The 17,723-nt window shown below is 36.7% G+C and overlaps 1 protein-coding gene across 1 annotated transcript in view; it reads right to left on the bottom strand.

Annotated features, from left to right (window-relative positions):
* MIPOL1 (mirror-image polydactyly 1) overlaps window positions 1-17,723 on the bottom strand; it is a 144,360-nt gene that overhangs the window by 78,822 nt on the left and 47,815 nt on the right. Inside the window, exon 9 of the mRNA XM_010583990.1 lies at window positions 15,623-15,730. Coding sequence (XP_010582292.1) covers window positions 15,623-15,730 — 108 coding nt within the window. The remainder of the gene's footprint in view (window positions 1-15,622; window positions 15,731-17,723) is intronic.

The following is a 17,723-nucleotide window of genomic DNA, read 5'->3' as shown; positions in this document are numbered from 1 at the left end:
ACTCACAGCGCTGTGTGTTCCCTAACAAACACTTAAAAGAAATCACACACACAAGCACGCTTATTAACCTACGTATGTTAAGACTGCAACAAAAGCCATAAAGAGCAAGCGTATTTACTATTTCGCCTCATTTGTTGCTGTTTCTGTCCTCTGCATTAAGCACACATGACTTGAAAATCATATACTATTGAGACTATTACACATAATGGACAAATGAGACTGAACAATATTGTGTATAAATTAGCCTGTTCATTGGTTTGCATTAGAAATACTTTTCTCTTAAAATAGGAAGGATTTATGCTTGCCTATAACACAAAGCAATAGAGTTTAATCTATTCCATTAAAAAAAAAGTGCACTAGTACACTAATGGAGAAAACCATTAACATTCTGAGAGAAAAGCTTGTTGAAATAACCCTTTTTAAGTGCAAAAATTTCACCCCATACAAAGATGCAGCAATAATGGTGTTACTTACCTGCAGATCTGTGAAGTCTCAGAAAGTATGTTTTAATCTAATAAAATGAGTTAGGGGAACTTTATCAAACCACTAACTACCATTAAACAGCAAAGATAGATTTACCCCCTCAGCACTACAGTGACCTCCTGGTCAAAACCAAATTTCTCATTCCTCCAGTCATTTGTAGTCAAAATTATTACTCAGTCACAAAGGAGCTGATTTTTGAAGCAAGAAACTTGCATCCACATTTTGAGAGATAAGGGGCACTTTCAGCTGCATCTAACTTCAAGAGAAGTTGTGGACATTCAGCTTTGGGCATTTATTATTTGATGCAGCTCTGGCGAGCAACTTCTTTTTTTCTGTGTCTTAAAGAACCAGCAGGAGATATACAGTAAAACTGTAAAAAAAATACTAATAAGCTTTAACCATGAAAAATGAATTTTACTTAATGAAACAAATCAGGAAGCTGATTTTATCTTTTAAGAAATGGGGAAAAACCCCATAAGAAACAGACTGAAAACTGATCCCTGAAGTTTTACTCAGATGAATAATAGGTACTCACAGAAGTAGCCTCCTGTGTGAAGCTAACTGGATTAGGCCCCAATTTGTGAAAATGTTGTTTCTGGACTCAGACCTGCTATTCTAAGTTTCAGGCTGGAATGAAGTTTTCAGAGTGGAGCTCTTCAGTCCTAAAGATAGGGGTCAGAAGGGAAACAACGCAAGGGTGTGAAATACACTGTTGCTGCTACGTCAACTCTGCTTGGTAATTTTTCTCAAATTACCAAAGAAAGGAAATATGAAGTCTGATGTCACTTTCTTCAAACATAAACACATCTCAGCAAGACTGCTAGTCTCCTTCTCCTAAAGAATAACTGAAAAAACAAAAATATGAGAAGCAGACATTCCTTTGTGAGGACAAAGTTAATAAAACATTTTATTTGGGAAGTAGACATGATACAATTGGAGTTTGAAGGTGCACTTAGCTCTGTTCTAATATTTTAAATTTGACAACACTTGTCAAAAGATGTTAAAAATTGTTTTGTGGTCCAACAAGTCACTCAGCAAGGATAATTTTTAAGCAGCTTTTCTTTTTGTTTCAGTTAAAATTAAAATCCATGCTGTGTAATCCTTGGAGTCAATCTGTAATTAAGGGGATTTGAAGAGAGACCACGCACCGCATTAATGATAAAATTTAATATCTGTTTTAATACTCTAACATAGGAAAAAACCCTAAGCAACATACAAAAAGGCAATCATTTCCCTACTTTGTGTGAATGCAGCATATATACACCATTAAAATGTCTAGCAGCAATGCTGTATTTGATGTCAGCTTTTTGTTTATAGACCAAATGTTTCAGGATTTAGCATCTACAGAGCTTAAAACTGCATCTGCTTGAAAATTGGCACCCAGATTTAATAGGCTAGATAAACAGATTTTATTTTATCTAGTTTGGAAAATGAGTGTTTTCGTTGTTAACTGTTGTATAGCAATTCCAAACGGAAGGAGCTATCAGCAGCATTTCCAAGGTTTCAGTCACTCTCCTCCCAGTCACTCAGCCACCCTCTCCTCCAACATCTAAGACAATTACAGCTCAACTGTAAGAAATAGGAGCAGATAACCAATTAAAACCAATTCATTTTATGTGATAGTCTTAAATGCTTAAAAGTCTAACACAATACAAAAAAATGATAATGTTTGGCATACTAAGTCTCCTCTAGACTATATGCAAGGAAAGAGTTTGAAATCTGTGTCTCTTCAAAACGCAGCTTGTTGACACCAAGTAATGTATTCAAACCATTTACTCAGTTGTTTAACAGTGGAGAAAACACAGTTTCATTTTTGAACTAGAAACCCATACTAAATAGTTTCATCCTTTCAGAAGATGGGATGAAGGACTAAAGTACCAGGGCAATGAGGTATTTTATGATTCATTCCTTTTTTCCAAGTAACTCCATAAGAAGCATCGTTAAAGTAGAGGTGCTCTTAATGAGATTTTGGGTGGAAAGGTTTTGAAGGGATACAATGTTTTTCACTGAGAAACTATAATAGATTCTTTTAACGTGGACAGCAAAGATTTTTTCCTGTTAAAATGTCTTCTGGCCTGAGCTCTTCTGAAAGAACTATCAAAGCATCAATGTATTCTTACCAGATCTCATCGTATCATGCAAGATACCTAGTTTATGAAAACAAATTTGAACAGAATTTCTTCTGATCTCTGAATATTGTCATAACAGCCTACATGTGTGTATAACAGCCTAAGGCTTCACAGATTTGGGATCTAGTCCCATTAAAATCTAAGTGCATGTGGAACTCACAAGCTTCAAGATCAAAGCAAGAAAGGGTTAATTTCTTCTCAAAATTCAGATCCTAGAACAGTAACTGTTAATGTCAGCAGGACTGCTCTCCAGCAGTGACTGCTACATACATGCACAGAATCAGACCTAATCTACAAGATTAGCTTCAGTGTTTGAAAGCCTGGTCCAAATGATGCTTCTAATATAAAAAATAGTTTAAATGGTGTTGTTTTTTTAAAAAATAAGTTCTCTCGATTTTTCAAAATGTGTGGCCAAGATATTGTAAAGAAAGAACTCTATGCGCAAGTCACACCACCACCATCTTAATAACCCCTCCAGCATAGCAGGTATTTCTTTGATAAACAAACGAGCCTTGAAATAATCATCTTGACTGTGATCCACAAGGAAATGGCAAATTTATGAAACTGTATGGAAACTGAATATGTCTAGTAAAACTGGGAAAGATGACAACTGTTCTTCAGTGGAGAATCAGTTCTGGAGATGGCAAATCCAGTATGAACCAACACAGTTCAGAAAATGAAGTCCCAGAAGGGTTTCTTTATATATTGAGTCTAACTACAAAATGACATTTGGGTCTTTGAGTTTAATTTTAAATTGCAAATTCAGCTGCTTAGCAGCTTAACACAATCACCAATACACATTAATACCATGTTCAGGCAATGTGATATACACTTATTTACTATTACACAATAGCATTTGCTACTTCAGCTTCCTATCCAAAGTTTAAAGACAGCTCTTTTCTAATTTCACCTTTTTATTGCTTTTTCTTTGTAAGATATATTTATTTTACCACTAAGGAAGGCTGAATTTTGGAAGTAACAACGCAGCTGACTGAATTCTGGAGGCATAAGAAATTGAAGTTTTAATTGCAAACATACTTTACAGGAGAAATCAGACCTTCTTTGCGTGTTTTCAGTGAATAATTCATTTTTTGTGCAAGTGTAATAAGTAATTTTGATTCAGCTACATGACAGAGCTATGCATGCAGGGTTTCTAAATATAAAGATAAACCTAATATATGTTGAGTTGAAATCCTAATGCATTGATATACTTCTGTTGATGTGAAGCTTACTTTATAGCTTTCAAGTATTCAAATAATAAAAAACAAGGCTATTAACTGCATATGCCAAAATTCTATCTGTGCTTGTGTTAATCAGTAAAGATAATATTAACATACTTTCTGAATAGGTGGTACACCAGTGCACCTGCACAGATTTTTTATGGTCAAAGTCTGGAAACTCAGCATTACTGAATTATCAAATTTACTACTTGACCCCTAACGTATAGCTTGCCACTCTAAAGCTTACTCCTAGAGAAAAGCCAAAGTCCAGCTGCCAGTCCATAATCTCATGAGAAAAGCTGTGGAGATCTACTGGAAGACAGGTGAGGAATATTTTACTTCATAAAGCCCACTTTCATAGAAGAAAAATAAAAAGATCAAAATAAATCCAAGCCCATTCATTGCTTCTGCTCTTCAGGCAGTCTCCCAATGACCTGTGTATTGCTAGCGTAGAAATACACACCTACTGCACACAAGTACATCTCTTCCGCTTAGCAACCTCAGTATGTGAACAGCAGAGTCCACTTTTCTTTTACACCTCTGTATGGCCACATACGTGGAAGCCAAATAGGATTTTGCTCTTATTTATGGGGAAAAGAAAGGGATTTTCAAAAGCCTCTCAGTGATCTAGGAGCACCAGTGCCATAACATCAAAAATGCGTCTCTGCACCAGACCACATAAATAGATGGGAATTAAAAAGGACAGGCAAAACGAGTCCTGACTCCTCTGAGTAAGTCATTGCTAAGCACCAAGCTGCACTTTCTGGACATGGGCTCTTTTGACTTCATCTCATTCTAAAACCTAAAGTTGTTCACCTGGGAACAGAATAGGAGAGACTTTCAGATTACAGTACAAAGATAAATAAGAGCAAAGAGGTAGCACCTTGAGACTTCTGAATCAAGGCTAGTCTGCAGCCTTACAAGCATACTAAGACCTAATGTTTCAGCATCTTCCTTTACCTTGTGTCGTCCCCCCCCCCCTCCTTCATATGATCACTTGTATGCAAAATGCTAGGAAAGGGTTCTCCAATTCTGAACAGAAATTTGGATAAACTTAAACATACAAAGACCAAAGATTCCTTTTTAGTAAATACCTAAAATTCTGAAATATTTCTATTGATCCTTTACCCTATCCCTGGTTTCCTCTACCCAACATCTAAAGTAGATTCTATCAATTCTGAGAGACGTTTCAGATAAGGAGGTCATGGATGGGTCAGAGCAAGACCTTTGCTATTTAATGACCCTGTAGCTTGCCTTTTGCACAAGAGCGTAGGTTACTACCTTTTATACATTTTATTGTAGGACAAATAACTGACATGTCATCGTGCACTCAGGCTCGAGATTTTGTTTACAGTTGCTGCTCAAACAAGAGAGGTTCATTTTCCTGTGCAGCATAAAAAATGAAGGGTGTACAGTAAGACATTGAAAATATGACTGAAAATTAAGATTTAGCACACTTTCTCCCTGCATGTATGAATAACAGATTTCATATGGAGAAAGAAACAAGATTTCTGAAATAAAAAATAATACATAACAATGTCACTACTCCATTCATTAAATCTGATATCTTGTCTCCCGCATCATTTAATACTCAATATCTCTGAAAAAGGAAAAACTTGGCTAGATATTTTTGGTACTTCCTTTGTTTTATTATGGTACAATGCTGATAGATACTTTGAAAATTATGCCAGTGAAGATAAGGGATGCTATTATTAACAGAAACTAACGGTAGGGGCTTCTTTAAACATTGCAGAACAGTTACTATTTTACGTACAAAATGGCTTCAGATTTAGAATCTCTTAACTAAGTTGGGAAATATGTTTTATAGTATCAGAAAGTGGCAAGTAAAGGAAGGAGTCCTAGTTTTCTTATGGTAAGTCTGATACATTAGGCTTTGTGATTGTTTTACAATTAGATGAACATATGCCCATTGTTCGTGACCCATGTAATCCTGAAATGAAGCTCCATATTAGTGGGAAAGTGAAAGAATATTTTTTTATAGCTTTTTGAAGTGCAGCAATAGGACACCTCCTCAGATGTTAGAAAAGTTCATAGTAGCACTACTATTGACGTGTTATTGGGCAGAAGGAAGGAGAAATGAACCCATGACTGGGGTGATAAACTGTACCATAGCAGATGGCAATGAAGCTTATCATTACAGTTAAATAGAGTTTTTGTTTTTATAAGAACTCACCTTTCCATATAAGTAGCTTTTCTAACATGATTGTGGTTTCTACAGTATGTTTTGTTTTTGTATCAGATTCTGTAGTTCTAATTTACAAGATACTGATGAATTTCAGTGTATTTTAGAACACACCAATTTTTTATCATTGGTTTAAGGCATGGGTGTCACCTCTATGAAGATAAGGAGTGAAAAAGGAGGTAGCAGCCAGCTTTCTATCTGCCCACAGGATGCCTGCACAGGTTGTTCCTTCTTCTGCAACTTCAGAATGTTTATTTCAGGATATGTATTTCTAGAATACATCTATCTGAGATATAAATCATACAAATACAAAGTATTCTAGTTTCGAGGTCCTTTAACAGGGTTTAGACAAAAACCAAAAAATGCTGCAGAACATTTACAATTGAAACAAAGCATCCTTGAAACTGGAAGGCCAAGTGGCAGCATCACTGAGCAAGGAAGGAACTTCCAGGAAGTCACCCAGACGGCTGTCAAATGAATCAAGCATACAAAGTGGAATCTACCCTGTTAGAAGGAAAAACAGGTGCGAGAAAGTGCAAAGTATTTATAAAATGCTAAGTTAATATAATATGTGCAGATGCACAATTACAGAATGGTTAAATGAAAAACATGGATGAGAGGGCCTTGTCAACAGGAAGTTCATGGTCACAGAAGCCTATTACCATCAAAGAGATGATTCTTTGCATACCAAAAGCGAGGATGTGGAAGCAGCCTAGATGACCGTGAGACTGATAATCCAGATTTAGAATAAACTGAAACCAAAATATTGCATTCCAAGAACCTGCTGCATTCATCAGAAATAATACTTCTGCTAACTGGAAGTAGTAACACCGACTGACTTCATGGGAAGACAATCTCCACCTATGAAATGGAAACCAAAAAATAAAAGACTCAGCCAAAAGGTTTGAATGACCACATCATCCCCAATGACAAAGGGACATTTATGGTGTATACAAACAGTTTGTTGACGTTTAAGATTGTCAAGAGTAATCTGGTGCCAAGAGAGATTTGAAGGCTGTCAAATAAAAAGCAAGAGACCTCCAAGGAATTTTTAGTGGAGAAGATGAAAGCTGACATCAAACACAAAGTGTGAATGAGTAATGAATTCCTTAATGCTTAGAACTGAATCAAAGTTCAATAAATATATCTGCTTTGGTTAAGAGACGTTCAGCATCTGTTAACAGGGGAGAAGGAAGACTTATACTTCTCGGGCAAGGTGAACAAACTCTTTTAGCCAAGATGCTGTTTGCTCAGTCTATCAAGAAACACTCAGTGCATTCTTGTGCAGCTGTTTACAGGCAATACGAAGCATGCTAAAATTCCGTAAGACATACAGTGATCTAGACAGGCATAATTAATTAGACAGATACAACTCTTCTCAGGATCATTTTCTGGACAAATGTTCTGCCAATAAATGTTCACTCTTATCCATATATCACTTTGCTTTGAGACAATTCTGAAAGACTTGAGGTCGCAGTAAGTAACAAGCACCACTGCTTGGTCTTCTTTCATTTGAACAGAGTCCAAGAAATCCCGAGTAGCTGCTGTGCAGAGAACACTGTACACACAGGGCTGCTGTGCCAGACAGTGCTGTCAGCGAAGGGACAGCCTTACAGATACAGGAAGGTGGAATGGCCAGTGCAACTGAGGAAGCAAAGACGAGAACTTGGGTACATCTCTTTGTTTCCTTCAATTTTAAAAGGACCCAAGGCTTGAACGAGTTCAAAATTCTGGCCCACAGTGATGTCTTAGTGAACCAAGAACAGTACAAACAGCCCTGCCGCCTATACACACAGTCACTTAATGACAACACAAGCTGACCACTGAAAATCATGCAAGTACTAATGCTACCAAACATCATTTCACTTCTAACTCCCAGGTAGATGTTTCATATGAATCAGATTTATCAGACTCTGGAAGCCTGTGTTTCTAAAGAGACTCTGCACAACTTCACTCTCAGTGAAGGGCAAGTGTCTCATCTCATAATTTATGTCCCATGTTTTCCATCAGGGGAAAACATTGTACTATTTGCTTATGGCACATTAAAACAATTATTTTAACTTTCAACTCCCTATACACATTAAGATATTTTTGGTCAATGAATACAAATGCCTATCAGTGCTAAAATATTAATTACTAGATGGGAGGAGACCGTCACTAAGAACGTAGTTGTCACTTGTGAACAACTATTCTGTCTAGATCTGCATAACTAAATAAAGCCTTCCAGTCTGGATAGCTACAAACACCAATTAACAAAACTGGCCACTGAAAGTGATACTTGTAATTCAAATTTCTGAACTTACCTTTTTGACTCGTGATCAAATATATGTGCTAAATTAGTCACTTCCCACCTCTAGGGGATACACTTAAGCACACTATTACACTCCTAAATATATGACAGCAGATGAAGGAGAAATCCCTGGCTGAGGATCTCTGGACCTGAACTGACCAGAGGATCAGGTTATGACATCTGGCTCAAAGGAACAATTGGGTCTAAGGAAATTTCAAATGTCTGCTTTAAAGACCACTCAACCAGTGTTCACATTTTTTCCACTGGGATTGAGGAGGAATGTTGGTCACTGTAGGATTAAACGAGTTATTTTCTCCCTCTCCATACACACAGATAACTGGGTGGGTTGTCAGAAGTCTGTAGCAATAGCTTTTGGAGACACTGCAACTTAGGCAGAAAGGAATGCAGAAAATTAATATTGAAGTGGAACATCGACAGAATTATTTCTGCAGGAGTTGTACATGGCCTCATTTGAGTGTTCATTTATGCCATGATGCACCGACTTACAATGATATCCTCTGATACAGTAGTACTTAATACTGTACAGTACTATTTAATAACACCAGCCGTAAAGTGACTGATCTTACTTCTAGCATGGATAAAAGCTGAACAGACTTGGGTCTAACCTTAGTGACACCCTTTAAGACCTTGTGATTAACTGTTTTTGGGTGCAGCACAAGCAAAAGCTCTGTTCAATGCAATTAAGATTGCAACTGTATCTACTCTGTCTGAGAAAGTGTCTAGGAAGCAGCAACTGAAGAAAAATGTTTGTGCATTCTTATCCATATCCAGATTGTCAGCAGCATGTTCCAAGTTTTACCAGGTCTTTTATTTCCACCTCCACTATGTACTTAAAAGCAATTCAAGCATTCAAACTTCAGCAAACTTCCACTCTAAAAATTAATGGTGATCTCATGTGCTTTATAACAAGTTTTACTGACAGGGTAGCAAATTTGTCTTTCACATTGCCCAGGCACTTCAATGCTGCTTTAGAGTAGCTACTGGAGAGTGAAATGAACTCATTGTGGCTTTCTACAACCTGAACTGGACAACTCTTCTAAAAACAGAAGAAGAGAAGCAGTGACTTTCTTAGAAGAAACTGAACTAATGAAATGGCCTTTGTACAAAGTTAGAGATTGCAGCTTACTTTGATAAATCCTCTAGTATTTTATCCTCATGTAAGTTATTGGAAGAATAGCATGAAGAACCTTTCAGGATTAGTTGTAACATATCATTTGCTGGAGATAGCCTCCAAGAAGCCTGTTAACTATTTCCATTGCTCCTGAAACGTTCCTGTAGTTTCAGAAAGATAGATATGGATCATAAGTAAATGCAAGGGCACAGTGTAACTCCTCATACTGAGCAGTGGATCTGCAATCTACTTCTCCTCCCCTTCTCCTTCCAATGTGAAGCTGGCATCCCAGTCTTCAAACATACCTATAAATTCATTTGCAAATGTGATAGCAATCCCTTTTATAGGCAGCAGCACATGACATCCAAAATGAAAAGCATGACTGCTTTACAGTTAACTCCACAGAGTGAGATCTCAAGCTGAGCTTTCACAGGTTAATATCCTGTTAGATACAGAGGGAACAGTGCATACTGGCCAGAGGAATTCATAGCAAAATGTGAGAGAAACAGGTGGATTGTCCAACATATGAATATCGATGAGTTGCTTCATTAAAAAAACCCCAACCACTCTGAAGAAAGAACAATATTTTAAAGCATCTTTTACCAAACAATAACACCATACCAACAAGAAGATCAATAGCAAGTTTTAAACTCATTGCAGAGTAATGTCTAGTTACTTTGTAGCTAGAAACTGGAGAAAGGTGTAACACCCACTTCACCAGTGGACAATGCAGCTATTCATCTGTTAGCTATAAAATACTGGTAATCAGCAGCCGGTTTCTATCACTCACCCAGCACTGCAGTTGAAATGGCTGAAGTTGGCAGAGTCATCTTCTGGATGTGGCTGGGCCTTACCACATTCAAAACTTATGTTCTAGGTTTCTAATACTGATCTCTGTTGCCTCATGTAAAATGATTATGAAAGTATTGAAAGGCTTTTCTCTGAAAGTTTTCTAGGATGCAATTAATAACTATATTAAAATGTAAAATTGTATGCTGAACTGGAATTTGAATAGAAGAAATGAGATTGGAATCTCTCAGTTTCCCACCACTGGTTCAGGCACGTTTCCCTGGATTACAGAGCATTTCAAAAACGTGTGGCTCTGTCAGAAACAAATCAGAGGCTTTATAGCCATAAACCAGCTCTAAACTCATTAAAAATGAAGCTCTGAAACTTCAGCTCTGAAGCTCTAACATAAAAACATTGTTATAATTACTTAGGTTTTGCAGATAAGGGCCACAGTTACTATCTTCTGAAAGAAGCACTTTATTACACAGTCAACATTATATCCCTAATTAGTACGAATAGTCCATGCTTTTCAACAGCACCAAACATTTTAAACTTCATGTTAAATCTTTTCTTAATTTTTTTTAAGCTTTTATGACATCAGATTCTCCTGGGATCATGCTCTTCATGGATGATACATTGACTAGTCAGCTGGATTTGTTTTTGTGGTTGGCATTGTCAAAAATGGTTTCTACTCTAAGAATCTGGGAAATTCTGGGAATCAAAACAGACCTTAATACGATTTATGACAGGCATCAGGGAGTACTTAATTTAAGTCTTCTAGAGTGGCTTTTTCACAGGCATCGTCACTGGAACAACCATCAAACTGCTATACATGGTGGATTTCCTGTCCTTTACACAGTTCTTATGTGTCAGCAGAAAGCAGATGACATCAGATGCAATTGCTTTATGACACTACTGTAAATGAATTTCTGACAGCCCCTTCAGGTCACTTTCTTGTCTCTGACTCTGAATTTATGATATTCTTAATAAAACCATGGAAGCGTGTAGGATGAATTCTACAGAAAATCACAACTAAAAAGACTGGTTAGTCAGAAAAACATAACAAAACAAGCAATCATAACCAAAGATTAACATCTTAACAGCTCTGAAAGAGATTAATAACCTTTACAAGTTCTAATGACATCATACTTGGATGGAATAAACTCATTTAGTCACTAAAGGGCACTTGATTTTTGTATCATCATGAGACAGGTCTCCTCTCTATTTTCAGAGTATGGCTTGGCAGTAAAATTAGTATGTCACTCTGGTCTTTAAAGCAGATTAATAGCTGCTTTAAGAAGAATGTACCACCTAATTAGAAATTACAAAATGAATCAGGCCTGTGGAAAAAAAGTCACCTCTCCCTATGTTTCATTCAAATCCAGTTAAACATTTTCCATTAATTTTCACATTAACTTATTTGTTTCACAAGACTTATTTCCTATTCTTCTTCAACTGCGTAAACAGGACATTCACACTGGCAAAATCTTTATTTTTCTTTAGGAAAATGTATTACTTAAAATTCTGCATTTCAAAACTACACACCACAAAGCTAACAACAATAAAATGAACCACAACAAGATTTGGATATTAATGAAAAAATAGCAATTCTTCAACTTTTCTATGTTTAACTGAATCAGCTATTTCAATGTATTGTGGGAATACATTTATCAGAATCAGTAGAGACCAAATGTTAATTATGAAGGCCAAGCACAAATGAATAATATTACGTATAGACCCTGACACATTAGAACTGCAAAGCACTGCAGATCTTATTTTATGAAAATGTACTAAGAGTGCAAATGTATAGGCCCTTAGGAAGCAATTATCCCTAAAAGATTTAGCTATAATTCAATCTGAAATATTATAAGAGATTTTTAAAAATGGTTTTGAAAAGAAGAGGATTATTTTACTTTAACTATGGAAATAGGGGCCCACACGCTTCTCTGAATGACCTCTGTGCAGTTGTGGGCATTGCCTGGAGGGAAGATTTGAAATTGGCCTTTTTGTTCAATTAATACAATCCTCTATAACCAATAAGAATATTATAAAAATTAGGAGTACCAGTTTGGCATTGTGGGACTGAATGGCCCACATCATGATAAGGAATGTTCTATGCAATAAATACATTAAATATGGAAATTTTAGATCATGTACTACTAACATGTATGACAGGGATTAGTTAAGAAGAGCTATCTTACCAAAAACGTGCAGATGTTATATTGTACAATAAGATGAAATGGCACAGTACAGGTCTATACAGCACGCCTTACGTGTCATATGTTTTATTTGTCACATGATCCTCAGGTGTGACATGGGATCTAAAAGTGTAAAACCCAAAGTATGCAAGAGTTCTTACATCATCTTTGTGATTTCCACATCCTAGATCTGGCCAATTTACTGCCACCACACCTCTCCCCCAGTCACAATCTGTCTCTCTGCTGCTTTGCCTCACATAGGAGTCTTCAGGCTGCTAATGCCTCAAAGAAGGGTGGCAGTAGGCCTGTGAGCTAGTATAACTAAAAAGAAATCTGAAAGCTTGCAGCTTATCTTACCTATTAGACCATGCCATCAGTGGAATGAAATAGGTTTCTTGTGGATTGGTCTTACACTTTTTTGCTTTTGAGCAATTCACTATTGTGAGATGATTTTTAAAAAGTAAGAAAGAAACAATAGCTGTTGGGTTTTGTTGTTAAGTGTATTTCAGGACCCCACAGAGGTAATGATCTCATCTTTTATCACAAACTGTTATGCCATCCTTAATCTAGTTGATCCTGATTACTGTATTTTTATCCACTTAAGATTGCAAGTATCCTTGCACCACATCTGATGTTTACACTTCCGTTACTCCCCAAAGAAAATCTAAAGCAGATTGAATTCCTCATCTGCCACCTATCACCAGAATACATCTTTTGCCAAACTGAATCAGACAACATTAATTGAGAGAGTAGGGAAAATTTAAGATTTTTTTTTTTTTAAATTTCTTAACAGAAACTGTCCTGGATAGACGATGAATATCTGGACTCCTTCTGCAGGACAGGTGTCTACATCTGAATTAATAGTGCAAAGCGCAGTTCCCAGTTTGCACACGGAGGTGGTTAAAGTAAATGCAGGTCTCTGGATCATGGTGAAAAGAAAAATAGTTGTGTTAATATTTAACACTGCCCCACAGAGACAAACGGCCTGTTCTATTTCTCTGAAAATGGTCAGAGACCAGAGGGTGATCTGCAGCAGAGAGGAGGCAGGAGGGGATTCTTGTGCCTGTACATGCACTCTGCATGTAGCGCTTAATGATAGCTACTGAGTGCATACAAGAGGGTTTCAGAGGGGATGTGTGTGCCAAGACCCCACCGTGTGTTGTTACCTGTCAGGGGGCTCCGGCTGGATATTTTGCCGGCAGGGAGCTCTGTCGCCGATGGCAGCAGGAGCGCCCCAGCCAGCCGCTGCCAGGCCCAGAGCACCAGCCAAACGCACTTCTAAAGAAGTTGCTGACAGGACTTTCATCCCTACCAGCCCTTCCGTATTTTCTAGGCTGTAGCTACACCAAAAAGGGGTGATAAGCTTTTCATTTACATGAGTGCTTAGGTCAGGATGAGTGTTCATATGCCTTATATCAGAGCTAACTACTATTGCCAATATTTTATAGGGGTATTTTAAAGATTTCAAGGTCAAGAATTCAACTTGACCCATCAGCCTTTTAAAAAGTACTCCACTTTCCTCACTGTAGGCCCTGTCCTCACCGTAGGCCACAGTAATATGAACGGAGACAAACTCTACAGAGGTACAACATTAAAAAAAGTTCAACTTTACTAAAAACTGAAAAGCATTCCTTTTTTCCTCCCCAGACTCTCATCTCTAAAAGACTACGACCAATTAACCTCTAACTTAGAAAAATCAAAAAATGCCTGTGACAGCCAGAAATTAAATTCTTTAAAGATTAGGTGCTGGGAGAGCAATATCAGGCTTAGAATGAAATCCTAGTAACACTCTGAACTATTAAGTCACTTCTTGCTCTGAAAATATAATTATTCTGTAAGCATTATGTCAGGAAATATTAAATGTATAAAGTGTAGTTTCAATAAAACATTTCTGTTTTCTAACAGAAAGACTGTGCATAATATTTTCAATGACACAGAAAAAACAAGTCAGCATGCAATTAATGAAACACAATACTATGTTCAATAAGTAGCATGCTCGGCAAGCACTAACTTTTAGTGATACCAGATTCAAAACAATACTATAATTGTGGTAAGAAACAGCCCTGAATGTTTACAATCTCTATTTCTAGTCATCTGAGGATGGATTGCTTTCAGTATTGCACACCTGATTTTGTTAATATTCACCACAGATTCTGATGACAGTTATAAACCCATGGAACATACAGAATTTGTGTGGCACACAGTCTCTCTCTGTTTTACTCATCACACTTTTTTTTTACTGAGAAATGTCAAACTACACAAGGATTTACCTTTATTCCTATACTTTGCATTGGTCAAGTTGTTGCATGAATAATGATGTTTCCTGATTATAAAAGGAAAAAGGAGGGAGAAGAAAATCTGCCTACACAATGAGATACATTTGGATCTTACTGCCTAAATCAAACACAGTTTTAAAATGACAACACAGTATCAGCAGGGTAACTTCTGTATCTATATTCTCTCCACTACACATAAAAGAGATTTTTAAGAATATAGTGGCTGAATAAGTGTGCACAATGCTTGCACATCTTACCTGGTGTAGTCTCTTACTAGGGCTAGCGGTGAGATTGCTGGTTATGTAGCTATCAATTCCACTGACTTTACAATTTCCTCTTCTCAAAGCAGCAATAACCTGTCACTTTACACTGTCCTTTCTCTGACCCTCTCCCGCCTCTCTGCTCATTTTTATTCTTATTGACAAGACTTATTATTCCTCCTCCCAATTCCAACTAGCTACCCTTTTGCAAATAGTAGTATCAACTATGTGGTCACTAGTAGTATAGGTCAACAATGTTATTAATATAGCACACACCGCTGTGAGCAGATCAAACAGCCATGCTTTAAAATATTAGTTTTGCAAAGGTACCATGAGGCAAATAGTTGCAGTTTTCTTCATGTTATAAAATGTAATACTGCAAGGATGGACCCCAAGAATTTAGCGTTAATTACCAGCCCAATAATTTGGAGGATAAGGGTGTTTTTTTTCTTGTTGTTTTCATACACAAAATAAAATAAAACCGTAACAGAAGGGTGCTGTATCTGTGTTTAAAGAAGGGGTTGTTGGCAAACACCATAGCTCACTTCTGCCGAAATGTACACAACTGATATATGCAGCCCAGAAAGCTGGCACCAGGGGCTTACAACCTTAATTTGCCTGCAAGAAGAAATGGAGATTTACCTTCAGAGCACGTTCTTGATTGTTTTCAGCAGTCAGATGTCTCGTGTTGTTTGCTGAAGTCTGGTTCTGCTCTTTCAGATGATGAAGCTCCTGCTCCAGCCGTTTGCACTGCAACGAGGGAAGAATCCCATTAAGTAGAGGAGTGTGGGCACATTTTTTTCAACAAGCCAAATGAATTAACGTAAATAACCCCATCACCATTTCTGCAGTAGTGAATGCATCAGACAAAAGCAAGTTACAATCCCAGACCAGTACTAGAGCTACATTTTTTAAATGTGCATCATTATTCAGTTTCTTCCTGGTCCAACTGTATGCCAAAAAAATCTAAGTCTAGTATCAGATAAAGACATTTTGTGGAATGTTTTAAAAAGTCTTAAAAATGTCAGTTTGAATTTCTGCTCCTGGTTATGCCAATATAAGGCTAGATTTTGGCTTTTATGTATTAAGTAAGTGGATATAAAGGAAGCAATACATGCTTTTAGAAAAGCAAGCAAATGAAAGACCCTCCTCCCAAATCCAGGACCCAGCCTTTTATTATACATGTAATTTTTATACATGTATTTTTCACGCTAAGAGATTACTCTAATTCCCACACACCACATCTTGAAAGAAAGAAGTTTTAAGATTGTTTTGTTTAAATATTTAACTTAATAAAAAAGAATGAAAAATTTAACAATTGCTACTGTGTGCATACACACATATACTTACTGCTGTTACCTGAACATCTATTTCACACATTAAAGATCTGCAAGTTGTGAGCTAAATTATATTTCACTGGTTTTTATGGTAACCATAAGAGGTCCTGCCCAGTTACCTTGGTTTGAAGGAGTAATTAGCTGTCAGCAGACAGTTCATTATCTTATGAAAAAAATCAATGTTTAACAAAAAAAAGCAAACCAAAACAGACAAAGTACCAGGAAGACAGGAACAACTGTTAAAACTAGGGAAAACCATAGTATTAGCAGGAACATTTTAAAACAGTATATTACAAGCAAGTAGTTTGGATATCACCACCAAAACCCAAAGCTGATAGACTCTGTTGGAACAAAAGAATTAATTGATAAAAAGTATTTTAATAAATACTTTCTGAAAACACTAGTAAGAAAAGCATGAGAATCATGATATAATGCCTATGTAAGCATTGCTGTCTCAAATGAAAGATCTGGCAACATCAGACTCTTGTGCTGTCTTAGTGATTGTGGAAGACACAGAACTGAGCTTCCCATCAAGTGTATACAACCTATTCCTGAGCAATTCAGTACGTGGGACAAAGAAGCATGTCTCATGTCAACGCTAAAAAAAGAAAACTGTGAAACAGACAGCTGTATAAAAGTTATAACTGAGGTCTAAGTAGAATAAGGAGTACTAAACAATCTCAAGATAGAAATTTTAAAGACATACCAATACATACACTTCTTAAAACACAAATAAGTCCTTAACAATGTACTGCACATCAGGTATCCAGCACAGTATATAAAACAGAATTATTCAATCCTATACTTGAATGAGTTTTAAATAATTTTAGGTGCCCAACAGTACTATTAAAAAATTCAATTCACATATCTGTTGTTGTATTTCATGACTTTTGTTAGAAATCTGGGCTCATTTCTAATAGGATTACTTATTTTAAAGGCAGCAAATCTCTCTGGCCTAGTGCATTCTCTCAGTGTCTGTTGTAAAGTTCCTTAATGCACAGTTTCATTCTTAGTGCAAGAAAAAGAGAAAAAGACACTTTCCCATAAAAGAGAGAAATATGGAAAAAATGTTAAGATACATTTGATTGCAAATATTTTTACAGACTTGAGACATTTAATGTCTATGTTTATCTCACACACACACAAAAATCACAAATCACAGAATCACAGCTGTAATTCCTTTTCCATGTCCAGCATGAAAATTATGTGTCTGCAGACATGAAGGTGCTAATAAAACTATTGAAGAACTAAACCCAGATTCTGCATATTTTTTTCTCTAGCAGCTTTTTTTCTCTAGCATGCATGATCTAAAGACCATTTAAAACAATCAATCTACTACTTCAGGCATTATTATGACACTTCACACATTACATCATGTAAGTTCAGCAGGTCTCTCACTTTTCTGC

This window comes from Haliaeetus leucocephalus, unplaced genomic scaffold, assembly GCF_000737465.1.
Source record: "Haliaeetus leucocephalus isolate CR32 unplaced genomic scaffold, Haliaeetus_leucocephalus-4.0 Scaffold932, whole genome shotgun sequence".
NCBI classification, from domain to species: domain Eukaryota; kingdom Metazoa; phylum Chordata; class Aves; order Accipitriformes; family Accipitridae; genus Haliaeetus; species Haliaeetus leucocephalus.
This window is presented reverse-complemented; position numbering and strand designations above follow the sequence as displayed.